The following is a 19,174-nucleotide window of genomic DNA, read 5'->3' as shown; positions in this document are numbered from 1 at the left end:
GAAATTCCAGGTAATATTACAGGATGAAACTATGAAGCAAGAGCTGATCATGCTGAAATCAAGTAATTAATTCAATTCAATTTTATTTGTACAACAACAGTCGCCCCAAGGTGCTTTATATCGTAGGTAGACGCTACAATAATACATACAGAGAAAAACCCAACAATCATATGACCCCTATGAGCAAGCACTTTGGCGACAGTGGAAACAAAAAAACAGCGGCGGGGCGGGGGCCATCTGCCACGACCGGTTGTGGTCTTGTCTTTCAAAAAAATAAAACGTTGAACTGGAATAGCGTACAGAGCTGTCATATTTGGTCTGGCTTAGCTTAAAGAAGTGTGCCTCTAACGATGTTTTATTCACGTGTTGTCTCGTTTGTGTATCTGCCACACAAATGTAATGAGATTTTAGAAAAAGTGTCGAGAATTACGCGCTAAACCTACACTTTTATGGCATATAGTTAAAACATGACATTACATTTAGCAAGCTGAGGCAATTAGCTAAATTACACAAGAATAAGTTGAAATAAATTTAATTTAAATACATTTTATTTGTATAACACTGAAATGCTGTACTGTGCATACATGTGTATATAACATATGAAGCCATGTGTTATTGTGTTGACTAATGTTTACCGAATTACACATTACACTCCGGTTGGCATCAGGCAACACAGTCGTTTATGTGGTGTAGTGTCTTTGGTTTGGCCTACAGGAAGTTCTCAAGCTAACTGCTGAGATTGTTTGTCTGTTCAGGCCTCTGTCCAAATGTATCCTCTCTGACATGAAGCACACAACAGGAGATAGTTTGCCCTCGTCAGGCTCTCACTACAAGAAAGACTCCATAGCCACTCTTTCACTGTGAATTCACTGACGAGCATTGTTTTCACACGGATTTATCCGACCATCACACAGAAATTAAGCTAGAGAGCTGACAGGTTAAAGACCTTTTTATGAGCCAGCAATTTGCATCCTGACATTCAGGCCCGTCGGCTAATGTCTGGAAAAGTTCAGAGCTGCATGTGTAAAAAAACAGCTTCGCCCAAACAGATCCTGTCACTGAAAACAGCTGCTGCATCTAACAGCGAGTATTGTGACAGCAGTAAGTAAGTCAAACAGGTATTGTGAGCCGTAAAAACCAACAAAAGGTTGAGTTAAAAATGTTTTGTAGAGCATGTCAGGGCAACGTGGGTGATAATTTACCAGGTTTGTGTGTCAAAGTCATTTTATCTTTTCTTAACATAAACATAAATGTTTAGGATTTACATGATTATTTATTATTGTTTGTGTAGGTGTTTGTCTAACCTTGAAATAAACTAAGATCAACCTAAATGTGAATTATCTTTATTACATAAACAATGTTTTTCTTACCATCCGACCTCTCTGACTTGTCTTCCCAATGTGATGTTTGTGCAATGTATGTATGGATGGAAGGGGCCCCATTTCCCTGCAGGTAACATGTGCGTGTAACATTGCAATTAAAGGCTTAATCAATCAATCAATGTTACAATTTTAAAAGGTTGAGTAGAGTAATGAAACATGCAATCTTGCCGCAGGAAAAACATCTTTGGTTTGGCGCAATTTCATCAAGGCCTTCAAGGTCAACATAATGTTATTGGTCAAAAATTGACCCCAAAAAATCCTTATAACTTTAAAAGTACTATATGACTGTACTATAAAGATTTAAAGATTTAAAGTATCATGTCACATTTGACCTCTGTGATAATAGTTCCATATCGAGTCATTTAAAATGGCAAAAGGTTTTCAGACTGACAAGAACAAAGAGAATCTTTTTGAGTTTAGTCGATGAATTTTACTATGACTTTGTTTTGTACATAACAGTAACCGGTTCTAACTTTCAATAGACAATTTGAATACACTTCTGATAATCCTGAATAACTTTTTTTAATCAATATTCATTTCTAAACATTTAAACAAATTTTGCTAAACAGTGCAATGAATGCTACACATGTACAACAGCCACAGAAATAAAAATGTACGTATTTAAAACTATGCAAGTATATAAATAAGGTTTCATCAACCTCCACGTTTTAGTGCAATAACTGATGAAAAAGAATCCCAAAGAAAATGAAATTATTATCTACCAAATATAATACTGCTCCCTTAAACGTGACCTGCCACAGGTATTTGTTTCTGCCTCTCTGATTGGATAAAGAGAAATAAAGTGAATGCTGAATAATATAGAGTCAACCATGACAGTGCCACTAATTCATTTCACCTGAGTACTTAACAATAATTACACATAGATGCATTGTTATCATGAGTTGATATGTCTCCACGACTTATTGCAAAGACACAGTCGTCTCATCCGTCTTTACCAGATCAGCTTGTGAATGGTTCTTTTCAAGCAAGGGCAGGAAAACTGTCGTCTTGGCTCTTGTGGAATTCTTCTCTTGATAAAGATTAAGTATCGCTTGAGTACCACAGGTGTCTTTCAATAATGCAGCCAGGATCACAATGTCTATTTATATTAAATATAAGGATATTGTTGCAGAAATGCAAAAGACCTTCAAGCCAAGGTCAAGACGTAAACTGGCTTCAAAGCGTAACAAATCTCCAGGGGCTCGCTCTGCCGAGCACCAGTGACAACGCAGCACATTCAGGTGCAATGAGATGTCATTTATGGAATTGCACCTTTCGACAGCATCCAACAAATGATGCTGTAACGCTGCCCTGCTCTGCGGCACCAATGACCCTTTTTTCCCCCCACACACTTATTACTACGAATTGCACACCGACACCAACTGGCCACCATTTCAACCCAGCCTCCAATTCTCCGGCTAATCGGTGACCATAAATCTGTCTCTGGGAGGTGAACGTAAGCACACACTGTTCCAGTATAAGTATCTGGGCGTACAATCGAGGTCCATTTGAGAAAATGCAGACACTGGTGCATTACCTGGATATCACGCTCAACATTTCAGTGAATTTCCTTCCTCACAATCGCTCTGTAGCTACACTGAAAACACTGTTAAATGCCATGATACTGGCAATCGTGGCTTTAATAGTGGTGGAAAAAAATATTTTATGAAAATAAAGGATCACCTTGGGTCCATTTAGTGTTTGCGCTGCATTATCCCTCCTCTTGTGGATAAGTGGCTTAATGATATTTCTGGGATGCACAGCAAGTGTCCTGGGAAACAAAGGAGATCTAATTGAAGCAAGGCAAGATGGGAAATGACAATCCAAAAAACACACTTTATCACACAGATAGACCACTCTCCTCATAAACCACTCTCCTCATAAAATGATACCAGGGGTTGTTTGCACAAGCTGCTATTTGGACCTATAGTTATGTTAGATGGGAAGGAAGCTCTGCACCTGGATAAGCTAGAAGTTTCTAGTGGATGTGTTGGAATCCACACCATGATGTGCTTCTAAAGGCCCCTACACCCTGAAAGTGCTGAGAAAAAAATGACATTAAATGCCAAATTTTTGGATGCAAACCTTTTATGTAATGTATATATACACAAAATTTGTCTGTGAAATATTTTTAGTGCGCAAAATATTTGCACAAATTTTGCGTTTCTTTACCTTTTCTGTTGTCTTCTGTTACAGCTACCCTATAGGCAGGGGTGCACATAAGTGGTCCGCAGGTGCGCATTCGCTGTCAAAATAAAAGACCAGATAAGAAGTTGCAACGCACATTTGCGTACATATAAAAGGCAATGTTTTTGTCCTCTAGAGTGGGATTTTCACAGCATATTCTGCACCACATCTCTGTGTGTTCATCATTTGTTTGAAACCAGCTCACCTCCTGCAACCCCTTTTCCGAGAATACACGCTTCTTTTGCGGTTCGGACTCCTTCTGACATTTCTTTGGAGGTGGAGGAACACCAAAGTAATTGCTTAAAGGAGCTTCTTCGACATCTTTAAGAGTTCTAAACAAATGTCTGTCCTCCTCCAGAAAATCTTATGTATGCAAATGTTGCAACTTCTTATTTGGTGCGCGTCTTTTATTTTGACAGCGAATGCGCACCTGTGGACCACTTATGTGCACCCCTGCCTATAGGGCACAAGCCATTTTATTAAGGCCTGTGCTTCTGAAATGACTTTCTCATTCATTTTCTCTATTGACATTTCAGAAAATCCCTATATTCTTAAATAAAGAATATAGGGATTAGCTACAAGGTGGTTTATGAGCCAAATACTGATTCAAAGCCTGGATTTGGATCAGAAAATAAAGTCAGAGGTACAACAATGCATACATAATTACTCCTAAAATTAGAGGAACTACTCATAATAATAAACTGCTGAAAATTCCAGAATCTACAGCAAGTGACCTTTGGAACGTTTTGGAATTAGCTTAACTTAACATTTATGCTGTGAACAGCAGTATATTGGTCCGTGAGTCGTTTGGTACCGGGCCGCGAGAGTTGAGGCACAGGTGTGAAATGTATGGTTTTCAGGGTTTTTATCGGTTTTCAGCGTTATTTTGTCATCGTTTTTATCGTTAACTCGGTTTTCCTGGGTCTTTTCACGTGTGTTATGAATAAATCTTCTTTTTTTCGGTACCGGTACTAGTTTTATTTTGTTGTATTTATCCGTGACACCTTAAAGGCCGGTCCGTGAAAATATTGTCGGGCACAAACTGGTCCGTGGCGCAAAAACGGTTGGGGACCGCTGCATTAGATTATACATATATAATAATGTATAATGGTAGTTTGTGTGTAGCGTTTGTGCCTGCTCAAGCGGTTTCTAAAGTTTAGCACTGACTAAGAAACCTGACATTTCCATGGCGACAGCAACTTCCACCAGGGATAGCTCAGTAGGTAGAGTGGTGGCCCCATGATCGGAAGGTCGGGGGTTCGATTCCCCTGAACAGCTACCCTGAGGTACCCCTGAGCAAGGTACCGCCCCACACACTGCTCCCCGGGCGCCCAATGGCTGCCCACTGCTTCACTCAGTGAATGGGTTAAATGCAGAGAGGAATTTCCCCACGGGGATCAATAAAGTACACCTTCTTTCTTTCAATCAGACACTTTGCTGCCTTATGTTAGGACTGTGGGTAGAGTCATTCTTTTCTGTGACACTGTGAGTGAAACACGTTTTTGTTAAAGTAAGGTTGACATCACACAGACTTATGGTTTCTACAGGAGCTCATACCATCGTTTCACAGTGTCACAGCTACTTTTAGTGGTTACAACATTATGGTTCATGATCAGAATCCCTTTGAAGAATATGAATGAGCCCTGTAGCTGAGCGATTAGCCTTCTACACTTCTACTATCTCATTAAATGCCACATATCATTTTTTTCGAGTACTCGTGCCTGTATCTCACTAACGTTGGTTGTATCAGATTGTAGGAACAAGTGACCGCTTTGATCGTTAGTTTGAGGACTTGGGAATCAAAAGTCAAAGACCCACGCTTTATTGCGTCCACTGCATGCAACTGCTTGTCTCTTTGCTCTGTCACATCTCAGCTATGTGTGCGCTCGTTGCTTTGAGTCTTTCAGATTGAGTTATCTGGGTTATTTTAAGATTACTGGAATTATTCCCCCATCTTTGCTCTTTCCTGCCTCTTTCCTTTGTCGAGAGTTGGATGGTACTTACCATCTGAAATTCACAAATTAACATGATGCATCTTGTTTAATCCCTATAAAAACCTGAAAGGAATGACATAATCAAGCCGCGGCGCTTCAAATAACTTCTTCGCTCTCGGTGACCTCCTGTAGTCTCGCTGTCACTGTGATGGCTTTGGGTAGCAATTAGTATTTCCCAAAAATATTTAGCTTTTTTTTTAAAGCAGGGAAAATGTGATGTAGAAATTATTCATGACCTTTAAGTCAAATTTCATTAAATGAAGCCATGTCAAAATTAATAAATAAATAAATCTTCAGCGATTATTTAAGACTTCCCCTTCCATACACTGCTATCGCCTACATGTCCAGATAACAGGCAGCTATTTATATCTTTAAAGGGCACATTAAACATGTGAGTTCTGCCTGTTCTTTATTGCTGGAGCAACACAACTCAATACTAATTCCTGTGTGACACTGAGCGCTCTAACAAAACCTTGCTAAAAGGTCATGTTTGCTTTGCAAAAATAAACTTAATTACACAAATAATCTGAGATCCCCAATGAGGTTTAGCCAATCTATATGTCAATGCGGCAGCCAGATAAGAGGCGGGAGGTGGTAAATAAGGCATAAACGCAGCTTGTAACTTTGTCCCCTCCCGCCATACGATACTATGCCCCTTCCAGTAATTACCGAACCACTCCCGCATCCCCCTTTTGAAATTTGATCATTGTCTGTCGGTGATAACACACTGTGCCAGACGGTTTATGCAGTGTGGCCTTGGCTCCACCACACTTCATTAGGGAGAGGGAGTGCAGAGAAAAAGGCACTGCGGAGGGATGGAATAGCCACTGCGACCTGCCCGCTCTCCGCTCTGCTGTAGAGCCTACAGAGGCTTGCTGAAGCCTGTTGGGGCAGCAGAGAGCCTTCACCTCGTGTTCGGTTGAGCACGAGGGGAGCCGCAGGGGAAGAAAGAGAGAATTTGGAGATAGTGATCTGGGGGTGCATTCACAGCTGTAGTTTGTTTTGAGAAGCAAGGAGGAGGATAAGAGCCTCTATCCCTGCTTTATACGAGCAAACATGCATTCAGGCGAGCGAAGGGATGGAAAAAAAAGGAGGAGAGGCTGACACAGATGATAATAGATGCTTTTGTTTGGTAAATGCAAATAAACCGGGGGCTTAATGTGAGTTAATGATGTCTATCTAGCCATCTTTCATCCTTGGGGGAAATAATTATTTAATTTCCTGCTGAATTTATTAATCTGCTCACTTACAAAGAAATGTAGGGCCTCTAATTTTGATGGAGGTTTCAGCAGAATATCAGTCAAAACTCCAGAAAGTCCTACATTGATTTGTATGTCATTTGAACCCTGTGTACAACATGACCTAGTACTTGGTGGGTAGGTGCTTCTTTTATTTGGTTTGCTCACATCTCTTTGAACCACTCCTCTTTACAGAAACTCTCTAAATCCTTTTGATTTCTAGGCTGAAACTTGGCAGCTTCAGCTCCCTCCACAGATTTTCTGCAGGACTGAGGTCTGGTCGATCTTCCCCTCATTGCAGTGGAATTGTTACTTGGTCCTTAGCAGGAACACCACAGCATAATGTTGCCGCCTCCTTGTTTCACCGTGGGGATGGTGTTGCTTGGGTCATACTCATGATTTTGAAAGAGCTGGATTTTGGTTTCGTTTGGTCACAGCACCTTCTCCCAAGCTTTCTCTGAATCATTTAGATGTAAACTTTATCTCTGTATAGCTATAAATAGTGTTTCTGGTTTCACCTCAAATTGCTTCAAACTGCAGCTATCATAAATGAGTTATTTGTGGTAACACTCCTCTCCTCTCGCCTCTTTATTAAGGATGAGTGAGCCATACCCGCAGATTGGAAGCAAAGGAGCTCTACTTCTAATGGTGCTTGTCATGAGCGTCTGGGAGATGTCTGTACCAGCAGAAGCAACAACAGGTGAGGAAACAAAAGCAGCTTTTACTTTGCTTCTTAAGTTTTCAGTGGTGGGCTGTAGTGCTGAACTGCTTCTGGGTATCACTGGTCTGGACTTTGAAAACAATTATGACCCAGTCAGTAATATATTCTTTTTTAAAGAATATATTCATAAAAATCATATATTTTTACTGTTTCTTTCCTTCATAGTATTAAAGACTAAGGCTGCTCATTGACTGTCTGATTTAGTGCCACAGTGCAAACCAGCAAGCAAAAAGTATTTTCACCAACAATTTGAGATGAATGCAGAATAATCTGTTTAGAATAACACCAGCTGTGTAACATTGCTTTCTTATCATTGTCCCTCACTCAAAAAGCTAAACTCTATAAATATGGAAATATGTTGGACATGAGATTTCTATCACTTCACTGAAATCATTCTCAGTTTGTGTTTGTGACCTGGAGGCGTTAACTTTCTATGAACTGTATGAATTTTTAGGCTGATTAGACAGCGAGACCTTCCCTCTGTATATGAACGCCAGTGGCAGAAGTAGAAGATTCTGCTCATGAAGAAAGACTCATTTTGGACTGGAGTGGGAGCAAGCAATTGTAATATATATATATTAAAAAACACAAAAGCTAACTAATAAACTGAATTTGAGTAGCTTCCATGTTTAGCTCAGTGATTTACAAAATTATGATGTATGTGGCAGCACAACCAACAGGACCAGGGAGAGAGAGAGCAAGCAAACGCTCTGGTGTGGTGTTTATTTTCAATATAAATCTGGTCTGCTCCACCATGTAGCAATGCTGCCATTACTGTGGTGCAAGCCAGACCAGGAGTGTCCGCTGCAGCAGCAGCACGAATAACTGGACTGACCATTAGTAACTGATGCAGTTATGCATCTTAATAACATCTAAGCAAATTGTTAAGTTTGGGTTTTTTGACAGTAAGTCTTGAATAGTGGCAACACTGTGCTTTAAATTGCTTTCATCAGTGCTGTATGTCCTGAAGCAACAGGGCCAGTGGATTCTCTACCTCGGCTCTCAAACACTGATGTTCTGTAGGTTGTGTCGGCATTTTAAGCTGTCCTTTATGTTGATGCTTTTATCCTCTGGTTGTAAAAATGGAGGTGTATGAAGAGATAACAGGGCAAAGGCCGTGTCAGGAAACATGTTGATTACCAGTCGAGTAAGTCAAAAGATTATCAGCAAGGAGTCTGGTTTGTGTCCCAGTTGGTAACTTTGTGTTTTTGCTCAGTGATCTGTTTTGCTTACGTCACTGGATTCGCTGCTCAGGTTCAAGCTCTGAAACTATTTGGTTGGGTTTAGAAACAGATTGCCACAGCATGTTTGGGTTAAAACATGCTGCTATACCACAGTGGAAAAATGGCAGTGGGTTTATACCAATAATGCCAAGGGACTCACTGCAAGTGCTTATATATCAGCGAGCTATGAGTGACCCATCTCACTATTGCTATAACCTGTACAAAGAACACAATGTGTGCATCAGTGAGACAGCGGTAGCTCAGACAAAACAGCAGCATTCGACTGGAGAAGCAATCCAAGACGTGACCGTTTACATTCAGGTCTTACTTAATGCTCCAAAATGCAACCTTTTGATCTTCACACCTGCTCGAGTCCCGGTGTCCTTGGAGGTTCAAGGCACAAAGTTTTTTGTTCTTACAGCTTACAGCTCTAATACAAGTAATGTGTTACTGTAATCCGATTACTTTTGTCAAGTAACGGGTAAAGTAAGGGATTACTTACTCAAGGTAATTAGATTACTGTTACTTTCCCGTAAGCACGCTGCGTTACTAAACGGTGATTTTGTTTGTGAGAGTGTCTCATGAGTCATGACTGTGACGTAAGCACGTGCGACGTCTGTGGTAACAGACGTGTGCAGATATGGAGTGTGGGAGAGAGTACAACCGTGAAGCGTTTAAAGCTTGGAAATACTCACATTACTTTGATTCTGTAAAAGTGACAAAAACATTAGCGTCCGCTGTGCACTCTGTGTGGGAGGAAAACTTCTTTCTAAAGTGAAAAATTAGACTTCAAATCTGAGCGAGCAGCGAGCACGCTGCCACGGGAATGTGACATTCACAGAGAAACCCCTGGATCCCCCCACTGACATGACCACTGTGGGCAAACCTCCACCCGCCCCACTCCTGCTAAACAGGTGACAACAGATTTAAGAGCGACAGGACTCAGAGCTGCTGAATCTTTGATTTATTTTATTTTCTGCTGTGTTTTACGTGCATCTGTTTGAAAGAGTGTGAACACAAAAAATATTTTTTTAAATATGCTAGAATATGCAGAAAATTGGTTTAAATGTTCAACAATTTCTTTAAGTCAAAGACTGTTGCATATGATTTAATTTTTGCATAAAGTTAAAAGATTAAAAATAATGAAACAGGTTTTAAAAACAGACTTTTTCCATTTGATTCAGTTTTATGATGGATTATACAGAAAAAATAGAATTGGGCTGAAAGGTCTATTTCTTTATTATGTATTCAGGTTGTGTATCATGTTTTAAAAAGTAACGAAGTAACTAATTACTTTTGAAAATAACTAATCAGTAAAGTAACAGGATTACTTTTTTGGAGAAGTAATCAGTAACCAGGGGCGGAGCGTGGGGGTGGCTTACTGGGCTTAAGCCCGGGTTGTTTTATCAGAAGCCCGGGGTCTTTTGGAGTGTAATTTTTTCATAGTTAGATGTCTGGCTGACAACTGTATAAAACAAAAAGTCCCCCCTGATATTGGTATGATCCGAGCTCAGGCACTAAGCGACTGAGCGAGGGGGCGGGGCAGCTGCCGCCTGTGAGTGCGCTGTTGGAGAAACGGAGCCAGCCATACTAAGGAGAGCTTAAGTTTGACCAGGGCCCTATTTCAGGAAGCCGGTTTAGAAAACTCAGAGTGAAAAACGACACTCAGGGTTGAGTAACCCCGAACTGTCCAACTCGGAATATTCGGTTCCAGAAAGGCTGATAACAATTAGTTCAGTCAACGCGGAGTTGCTTTAACCCCAAGTTAAGCGCGCGCACGAGGATACATAAAGCCCTGATTAGTGGAGCACAGATTAAGCGAGTCACCATGGAGACGGAGGGAAAGAAGGCGCGGTCAATGTATTTCACAGCGCTTGAGGCCGAAATTCTGATGGCAGCATATGCCGATAACATGCAAATTTTGCGGAAAAAAAGTAACACAGGCTCAGCTGCAAAAGAAAGGGAGCATGCATGGCAAAACATAGCCGACAGAGTCAATGCGTGAGTGTTAATTTAAACATTGATCTAGGGATTTCCACCCATTTAACACGTTATTTTATTATCCATCCATCCATCCATCCATCCATTCGCTTCCGCTTATCCTTTTCAGGGTCGCGGGGGGCGCTGGAGCCTATCCCAGCTGTCATAGGGCGAAAGGCGGGGTACAACCTGGACAGGTCGCCAGTCTGTCGCAGGGCTAACACATAGGGACAGACAACCATTCACACCTAGTGGCAATTTGAATTATCCAATTAACCTATCCCCACAAGCTGCATGTCTTTGGACGGTGGGAGGAAGCCGGAGTATCCAGAGGGAACCCACGCAAACACGGGGAGAACATGCAAACTCCACACAGAAAGACCCCGGCCTGATGGTGGAATTGAACTCAGGACCTTCTTGCTGTGTGGCAACAGTGCTAACCACCGTGCCACCGTGCTGCCATTTTATTATATTATATTTTATTTTTTATTTTATAAATTTTATTTTGTGATGTGATGTGAGCGCAGGTGCAACCCAACAGGCCCCAAACGTTCCTGGCAGCAAGTAAAAATGAAATCTAAAAATATAGTCCAAACAGGTGAGGTGTAATTGTAGTATGAGCCATAGTGCTTGGTCTGTTTGTCCCATGTAAATCAATTGCAGTTAGAGGCTACATTAATTTTCTTTCTGTAAGCACTTATTGAAATTATCTGAGCACATTACAAGTACATATTTGCTTACTCTGTGTGCTCAAATGTGACCCGTTATAGCCAACAGAAAAAAAGCGGAGGCCCGAAAAACAGGTGGGGGTCCTCCACCACCACCACCACTCACAGAGGCTGAGCAGTTGGCTTCCACATTTGTGATAATGTTGGCAGCATCACATATGATCTTCACAGTGCAGAGAACACAAATTAGCATCCATTACTATAATGAAATAATTTGTTAGTTTGAAATGCTACAGGGAACTATGTACCTGTACATTAATGCTGTGGAAAGACTTCCTGTTCACATAGTCTCCTTCATTTACTGAAGGAGCAATGATTGGAATGTGAGTGCCATCTATACAGCCAATCACGCCTGGGAACCCTGAAAATAAATGTAAAATTTAAGTAGTAGTCCAAGTATCACCACATCATGTATTAAGTTTCGTTCATCCTGATACCTGCAATTTTGTGGCATCCCTCTTTGATAAATCTTGTGGGTCTATGACCGGGGAACACCACAAACGAGTACAGGAGACGTTTCAGTGCAACTGTAACATTCCTGACTGCCCGACAGACGGTAGCCTTGGAAACGTGCTCAGCGTCACCAATATTATACAGAAAGCTCCCGTTTGCAAAAAACCGAAGTGCAATACAAATAATATGTAATGAACTGAGAGGATGTCCGCGATGTGTCACATGCGTAATATATGGCCTGAGGATGTTATTAAAATAAATTATAGATTGTGCTGAAAAACGGTAACGTTCGCACAGAAAATCATCAGGAAATGATAAAATGTCCAAACGCGCTCTGATCACTCTCTCCCGGCGGAGAGCTCTGCGGAGAATTTGGGCTTCATGATCTACTGGCTCTTCAAGGAAGGAGCACGCCATGTCTGACACTTCCTACTGTCAGGTTTCCGACAAAGAGGCGGAGAAAGTTAGGGTTAGTTGAAGTAAACCTGCTAGGGGGCAGGTTAGCTTCACGGAGTGTGTCGTCATAGTAACTCACTCAGAATTAATCTAAACTCGCTTTGTGAAACCGACAACCCAGAGTTTTCGTTAACTCAGGGTATACTTACTCAGAGTTTGCACTAAACCGGCTTCCTGAAATAGGGCCCAGGGGCCCGTTCTTCGTACCTCACTAAGTAGGTTAGCTGGATTAGATTGTTGACGATTTTGCGTGATCCTGGATCAGTCGGTTCCCCGAAGCTCATCCGGGACTTGCTGCCATAGCAACAGAGCCATAAGCGTAAACCTGCTCGGGAGCAGGTTTACTTTATGTAAACAGGATTAGATCGCGGCCACGCAGGTATGTCCGCTTCATTTATACGAAAGCAACAGCGATATTCCACCACTGTTTCACCATAAATAAATAACATCAATGTAACTAAAGATAATGCAGCACCTGATCCTTCTATTGATTTCATACAGATACATACAGGTCATTTCCTAAAAAAGGGAAATGTACTATTAACATTCTATTACATGTATGTGATTATTACAGATGTAATTCATATTTCACAGTAGTAATTGCAAATTACTTCGTGTAATCAAGATGAGAGACCACGGCTATAAAAGCGAAGGTGGATTTGGGAAGCCTGTCGCAGCCATGTCCTGTCCGTATACGCGAGCCACCCATTGCGGAAGGTGCAAGATTGATAAGGAGAGTCCTCAGAATTCAGCGTATATTGCGGGACAGACAGGATCCTTTAGCTCAGCGCGACAGTGTGCTCATAGAGAGATATCGATTTTCCCGTGAGGGTATTATTTACTTAACCAACTTGTTGACGAGGGGGTGCAGGACCACCACCTGTCTTTTTTTTGCTCTGCCCTTTTCTTGGTTGCTGTTATGAACAAACAAACAGATTATTCCAGGGTCTCTTTCCAAGAGACAAAAAGCAATATAAGTGATAAATATTACCATTCTGTAGCATATTCTTATATTTCACTTTTACTTGTTCCCATGTTCTAGTGGGTCCTGTTGTGGCTCTAATGTGTAAGGGGATATAATATAACATAATATAATATAATGTAATATAATATTGGATAATATAGTGTAATATAATAAATCTACCCTACCGCCTACTGGTGTTGGCCAGAGGGGCCGATGGCGCAATATGGCAGCCTGGCTTCTGTCAGTCTGCCCCAGGGCAGCTGTGGCTACAACCGTAGCTGCCTCCACCAGTGTGTGAATGTGAGAGTGACTGAATAGTGGCATTGTAAAGCGCTTTGGGTGCCTTGAAAAGCGCTATACAAATCCACTCCATTATTATTGTTATTATTAAATTACTTACGAGTTTAATTTGTCAGCAACTTTCTGCCAGCCCTCTCTCCTTGCTTTTGCAGCCTTTGCAGTGTTCCCTTGCGTTCTGATTAAACTTTGAAACTCCTAAAATCCCTCACTCAAGAGTTCTTGCTCTGCTGCCGAAGAATACCGAGCGCGCTCCTTCGACATTTTCGCCTACCAATCAGAGGGTTGCCGATCAATGTTTCTACTATCGATGCGTAGCCCCTTTTACAACACCCAGTGATCTCACATTACTTCATCCAGCTGTACTGATCGCCAACAGCAGGTGTGTTCGGAGAACCGGATTAGCGAGCTCACGGTTAGCGCGATGGTTTGGTCTTGGATGTGTCATTTGATCTTGGTGTAGTAAGCGACGTACGAAGAACGGGCCCCTGGGTACCAAAGCAAATCATTCATACCGTACAAATAATGTAAATATGACGGTGCATCACGAAAGATTGATATCAAACTGATCACTTGACCAATATTACGTTACTTGCTCTTCAAGTGAATCAACATATTTTCAGTTCTTACCCTCCCCGACTAAATCGGTTTCAGTTATGTACTGAAACATAAGAATGGACATTAGAGGCTTCTTTCAAAGAAAAAACTCAGGTAAATGTTATTTATATATTATGCTTTGTATGTTGTTCAGTATATTTCTATGCAAAACAAGAGGGATTTCAGTACACAGCAGGATATTCACATTTGTAACCAGATATTTACACTTTAGGGAGAAAACATAAAACATTTTTACTGTAAAACATCAATTTAGAGTAAACTTTTGTTTTAGATAAATATTGAAATATCTTTTGAATTAGTTAAATGTCAGAATAAAGAGAGACAGAGCTTTCTGTTTTTTTATCACTTTGATCAAATTTAGGAGCACATATACACTAAGTTTGTTAATTAATAAGAAACTCCAGACAATTCCATTCTGAGCTGAAGAAGCTTCTGATAGGTTAGTAGAGTCCATGTGAGTAAATTGGTGGCACAGCTGTGGATGCATATAAGGCAAAACACAGAGCCTGTTTCTGTGACATGGGAAAATTAAAAGATATCAACCAAAACACCAGGAAAAGAACTGTGGAGCTCCATAAATGTGGCTCAAGTTTGAATACAATTTGGTGCCATTTGCAATTAAGAAATACAGACAGTTTCTCTCTTTACTCTTAAAGTTAACAAATATGTTTTTTATATTTATCTAAAAAATAAACATTTAGTCTGATTTGATCTTACAATTAAAAAAGTGTTTGTGTTTTGATCTGAAGAGTACATAAATATGTGGTTTCAACTGTATATTTGATGATTGTCAGCACAAAGAGGGAGAGAGAGGGAGATGGAGAATGAGGACAGAACAGAGATGAACAAGAGCAGGTGAGACACACATGTTAGTCAAATGGTTGTTTACCAAAAGTATCACCGTATCATAGGTACTCATGTATCTCGTACCTAGTGTTTCTTTTTAGGTATACTATTTTTCAAATTCTACATTTATTAAGTTATGCAGGCTTGTTTGCACAACAAGGCTAAATAATTATATAAACTTTTCTCAATCTAAATAGTGGACTTTGGTAGAATTAAAAAATTAAGTGTAGTGCAGGTCTATGATGATTTTTAGTGCTACTATCATCTAGTTCTGATTCTGGTTCTGTCTTGGTTAAGTCCTCAGTAGTCCTGATTTTGAACTCTTGTAGTCCTGTTTTAATTCTGGATCAGTTCTGGGTCTGGTTGAATTGGGGTTTAGTCCTCGTGTCTTGATACAGCCCGACTTTGTTCTGCTTTGCTGCTTAATTAAAAAACTAGTTTAAGGTGTCCTGCATATGTGATATATATTTTTCCCTATATGAAGTCATTCTTTTTTGAACAAAACTCAAAACAGAGCCTATTAATCTTTCAGTCATTTCTAACCCCCCCCCCCCCAAAAAAAAAATAAAAAATCCCACATGCATACTACCCTTTAGGGCTAAGCCCCGGGTGTCTCAAATGTCTGGCTCCGCCTCTGTCAGTAACTAATTACTTTTTTCAAGTAACTTGACCAAACAATGAAAACGTCATCAGGGCTGATCCGCGGCACAGAACACTGTACAAGTCTTCTAGTTCTGGGCTTCCTCTCTTTTAGCTGAAATATTAATATAAGAAACTAGCAGAATAACAAAGTCACTCATTTCATGTCCTTCTGGAGCAGGTTCAGCAAATGTCAGATCTGATGCAGAGACAGAGGTTTTTATTAGGTGTCTCAGTCACATCATGTGCTCTGTCTGATTAATCAAGTGGCCTAAAGAGGCTCAACATAATGCATCTCCCCATGCCAAGACATAAACAACTTTCCTCTCTCTATAAGTTTGGTTAGTGCCGTTCCATCCATTCACTCAGCTCTCTGGGAGCTACTGAGACCCGCGGAGGCTTGTGCGATTCTCCCAAAACAGAGTGACAAATGCAAAGCGGCACACAGAACAAATGCACTGAGGAGAGCTGCCACATAGGCTGCCACTTCTCATGCAAGATGTTACGAAAGGAATTTGTCACCATTCTGCATCACAAATAAAATTTCACAGTGGTAAACGGTGGAGTAATTGGATTGAAACGGCTACTTTGGTGGTATGAGTCAAACTCGTCTCCCATTGCCTAATTAAAAGTGTTGTTGAGTCGTCACCAGTAAACCCACAGAGATCAATTATGGCAACTCAGCAACATTACAAGCAAAGACCAACCCACATGTTTCATCACTGGGAGTCCCACTGACAATGCACAGCCTCAGGTAATTGGTGGTATGCAGGCAGTTCTGCTGCCAGACAGGATGTCCATTCGTGAGCATGACAGAAATTGCACACACCTCTCTCCTCTTTGTCCACCAATTACACTGGGAGTGCAGCGCTTTGATGTGAGTGGCTTTGATTGGCAGCCATCCCCCATTCAAGGCGCTCATCATTTCAGCAGGAAGAAGATCAGAATAATCTCGCACGTGCTCCATTTCACCCGGATAGCCACCGCCGCCCACTAATTTCCCCTGAGTGTTATTTGTATCGCTGTAAACCTGTTATCATTTAAGAGATAAAATGATGCCAGAACATGTCCAATAGAGACATGTTCTGGCTTCTGGAAGAAGGAGGGACCTAAGCTCACTTGCTGGCAAGAGGGACAAATTTATTTCATTTCAACAAGATGAAAAACTATTTTAATAATGCACAGACATGAGGTTTTGCTTCTTTAGATAACCAGTTTGTGTCAGCAAAGACAGGATCATGGCTGCGCCATCAAACGTGCTGCTCTCTGACAGTTATGCAAATTTGGTTTATTTTCTGCTCTGATTTCTTAAAAAGAAGGTTTGCCTTTGCACTCTCCTGTCAAGCCAGCTTGCTACAGAGGAGTCTGTCCTTTACAACAGTGGATGTTTACAACACAAACTTAATAAGTGTCTCTGGTCACTCCGTTCACCTTTGTGCTTGTGCCTTATTGAGCAGAGATAGGAGTCAGACAGGATGGCTTGGATCTAAAGTCATGGGGACATCTGATTTATTTTAAATAGCATCTACAATAATCGACTGTACATTGATTCTAAATGCGTTGCTATTTGTTTTTCCTCCTGTGCCTTTTGTGTCTTCTGATAGTAAATGTAAATATGTGTATGCATCAAAACAACCACAGAACTTGCAGTGATGCATCTTACGTTAAATAAAGGAGGTGCTTTGTATAAGTCTGAAGGGAGCTGTTAAAACTTTCCTGTCTGCATGGTATATAGGAAGCTAAGCCAATGGTGTGTTAGCTTTATACCATGGAGATGGCTTCCTGGTTTGGTCCAGAGGTCATTTCTTTTAAATTAAATGAAAACAAAACAGGGGTTGTCATTTTGGTAATTTCGTTAATAATCACATTGACAGTGCTCTGGGCCCATTATCTTCCTATTGTAAGAAAAAAAACCTCGATGGTTCCTTCAAACTATGTGGGCAGGTGACAGCAGTAGTCCAATCCAGCCTTTTTCATTTAAGACAGCTAGCTAAGGTAAAGCCATACCTTCCAGCTAATGTCTTTGAACGTGTTATTCATCTTTTTATTACTTGCAGACTGGACTGCTGCAATTCTTTGTACTTTACTCTTTATCGTCTGCAGCTGGTCCAAAATGCAGCTGCTCGTCTGCTAACTGGCACTAAACAGTAAGATCATATTACCCCAGTTTTAGCATCTCTACACTGGCTTCCTTACAGGATCCAATTTAAACTCTTACTCCTTGTTTTTAAGGCACTTAACGGCCGAGCCCCTTCGTACCCGTCTGAGCTCCTATTTATTTATGCTCTAGAGAAAACCATGAGGTCCAGTTCAAAACTAATGTTATCCATTCCACGGACTAAACTGAAGTCTTGTGGCGACAGGTCCCAGAGCAATAGTCTACCCTTAAATATTAGATCTGCACAAACACTTGATCACATTTTTATGGTCACACTTTGACCAAGTATTTTGGTTTTAACAGCCTTAGTTGTTTTTTTTAGTTGTTTTCCTTTAGTTATTTTATTTATTTATTTATTTTTCTATATTTTACTGCATTATTCTACATTGTTAAGCACTTTGTGCAGCATGGACTATTTGGAAATGGGCTATATAAATAAACTTGACCTATTTCCTGCACCTTATCGACACTGTGACCCCAGGAAGTGAATGTAGTTGAAAGACAAATAGGGTCCAAATTCATGGGCTGCATCCTCCTGAGGCCGCATTTGTAGGCAGAGACTCCTCCGAATGCAGCCGACAAATGCGTTCTCCTTTTCCCCGAATTTGAAGGATGGGTCGGGTGTGTCCTTTGTGGCCCACCATATCCCAGAATTCATAGCGTGGCCCAGCCAAACTCCAGTTTTTACTCTTCCTGGGTCACAAAATAAACTTTTAAGATATTTTCAGGTGAGAATGTAACGGTGTAAACTTCAAATATCTGCTCGATTTATCAAGACATCACATTTTTGCAAAAGTGCCCCGATGTTTTCGGTTTTATTTGTTCCTGAGTAAATTGGTTTTGCTGAGATTAAAGTTATAGTTTTCACACAGCTGAATAAATGTCAAATAGAAAACTGATTAAACAGAATTTACTCCAGTGTCCTGTTATATTTTCAATAGAAATGGGCAGATGGCCAAGTTTATGAAACTCTACCGAGACAGCTGTTGATGCAAAACTGAAGGCCCATTTCACAGCTGCTCACTTCCGGCCCACGTAGACTGTGAAGGTCTGGTCCTCAGGAGGATGCAGCCTATGATGTGGACGCCCCCATAGGCCTGGTCTCAGAGCTGAACCGGGCTAGCTAGGTTACGCTAACTTCCAGCCTCAGACAATCCAAGTTAACCAGTTCATGGAACAAACATGGAACTATTTGTTATAGCAGCGGTTGGTGAGGCGACTAAAGGACTGACCCCAAACAGCCACCAGTATTTGAAATATAATTCTTCTGTTATTTTTTCTTTCTTTTAT

At 40.9% G+C, this 19,174-nt stretch overlaps 1 protein-coding gene across 1 annotated transcript in view; it reads left to right on the top strand.

The window, feature by feature from the left end:
- The window catches only part of tafa2 (TAFA chemokine like family member 2), an 80,880-nt gene that overhangs the window by 36,433 nt on the left and 25,273 nt on the right, over positions 1-19,174 (top strand). Inside the window, exon 2 of the mRNA XM_076875673.1 lies at positions 7,398-7,501. Within this exon, the coding sequence (XP_076731788.1) occupies positions 7,399-7,501 (103 nt within the window). The 5' untranslated portion in view covers position 7,398. The remainder of the gene's footprint in view (positions 1-7,397; positions 7,502-19,174) is intronic.

The sequence above is a fragment of the Maylandia zebra genome, linkage group LG17 (genome assembly GCF_041146795.1).
Source record: "Maylandia zebra isolate NMK-2024a linkage group LG17, Mzebra_GT3a, whole genome shotgun sequence".
NCBI classification, from domain to species: Eukaryota; Metazoa; Chordata; class Actinopteri; order Cichliformes; family Cichlidae; genus Maylandia; species Maylandia zebra.
This window is presented reverse-complemented; position numbering and strand designations above follow the sequence as displayed.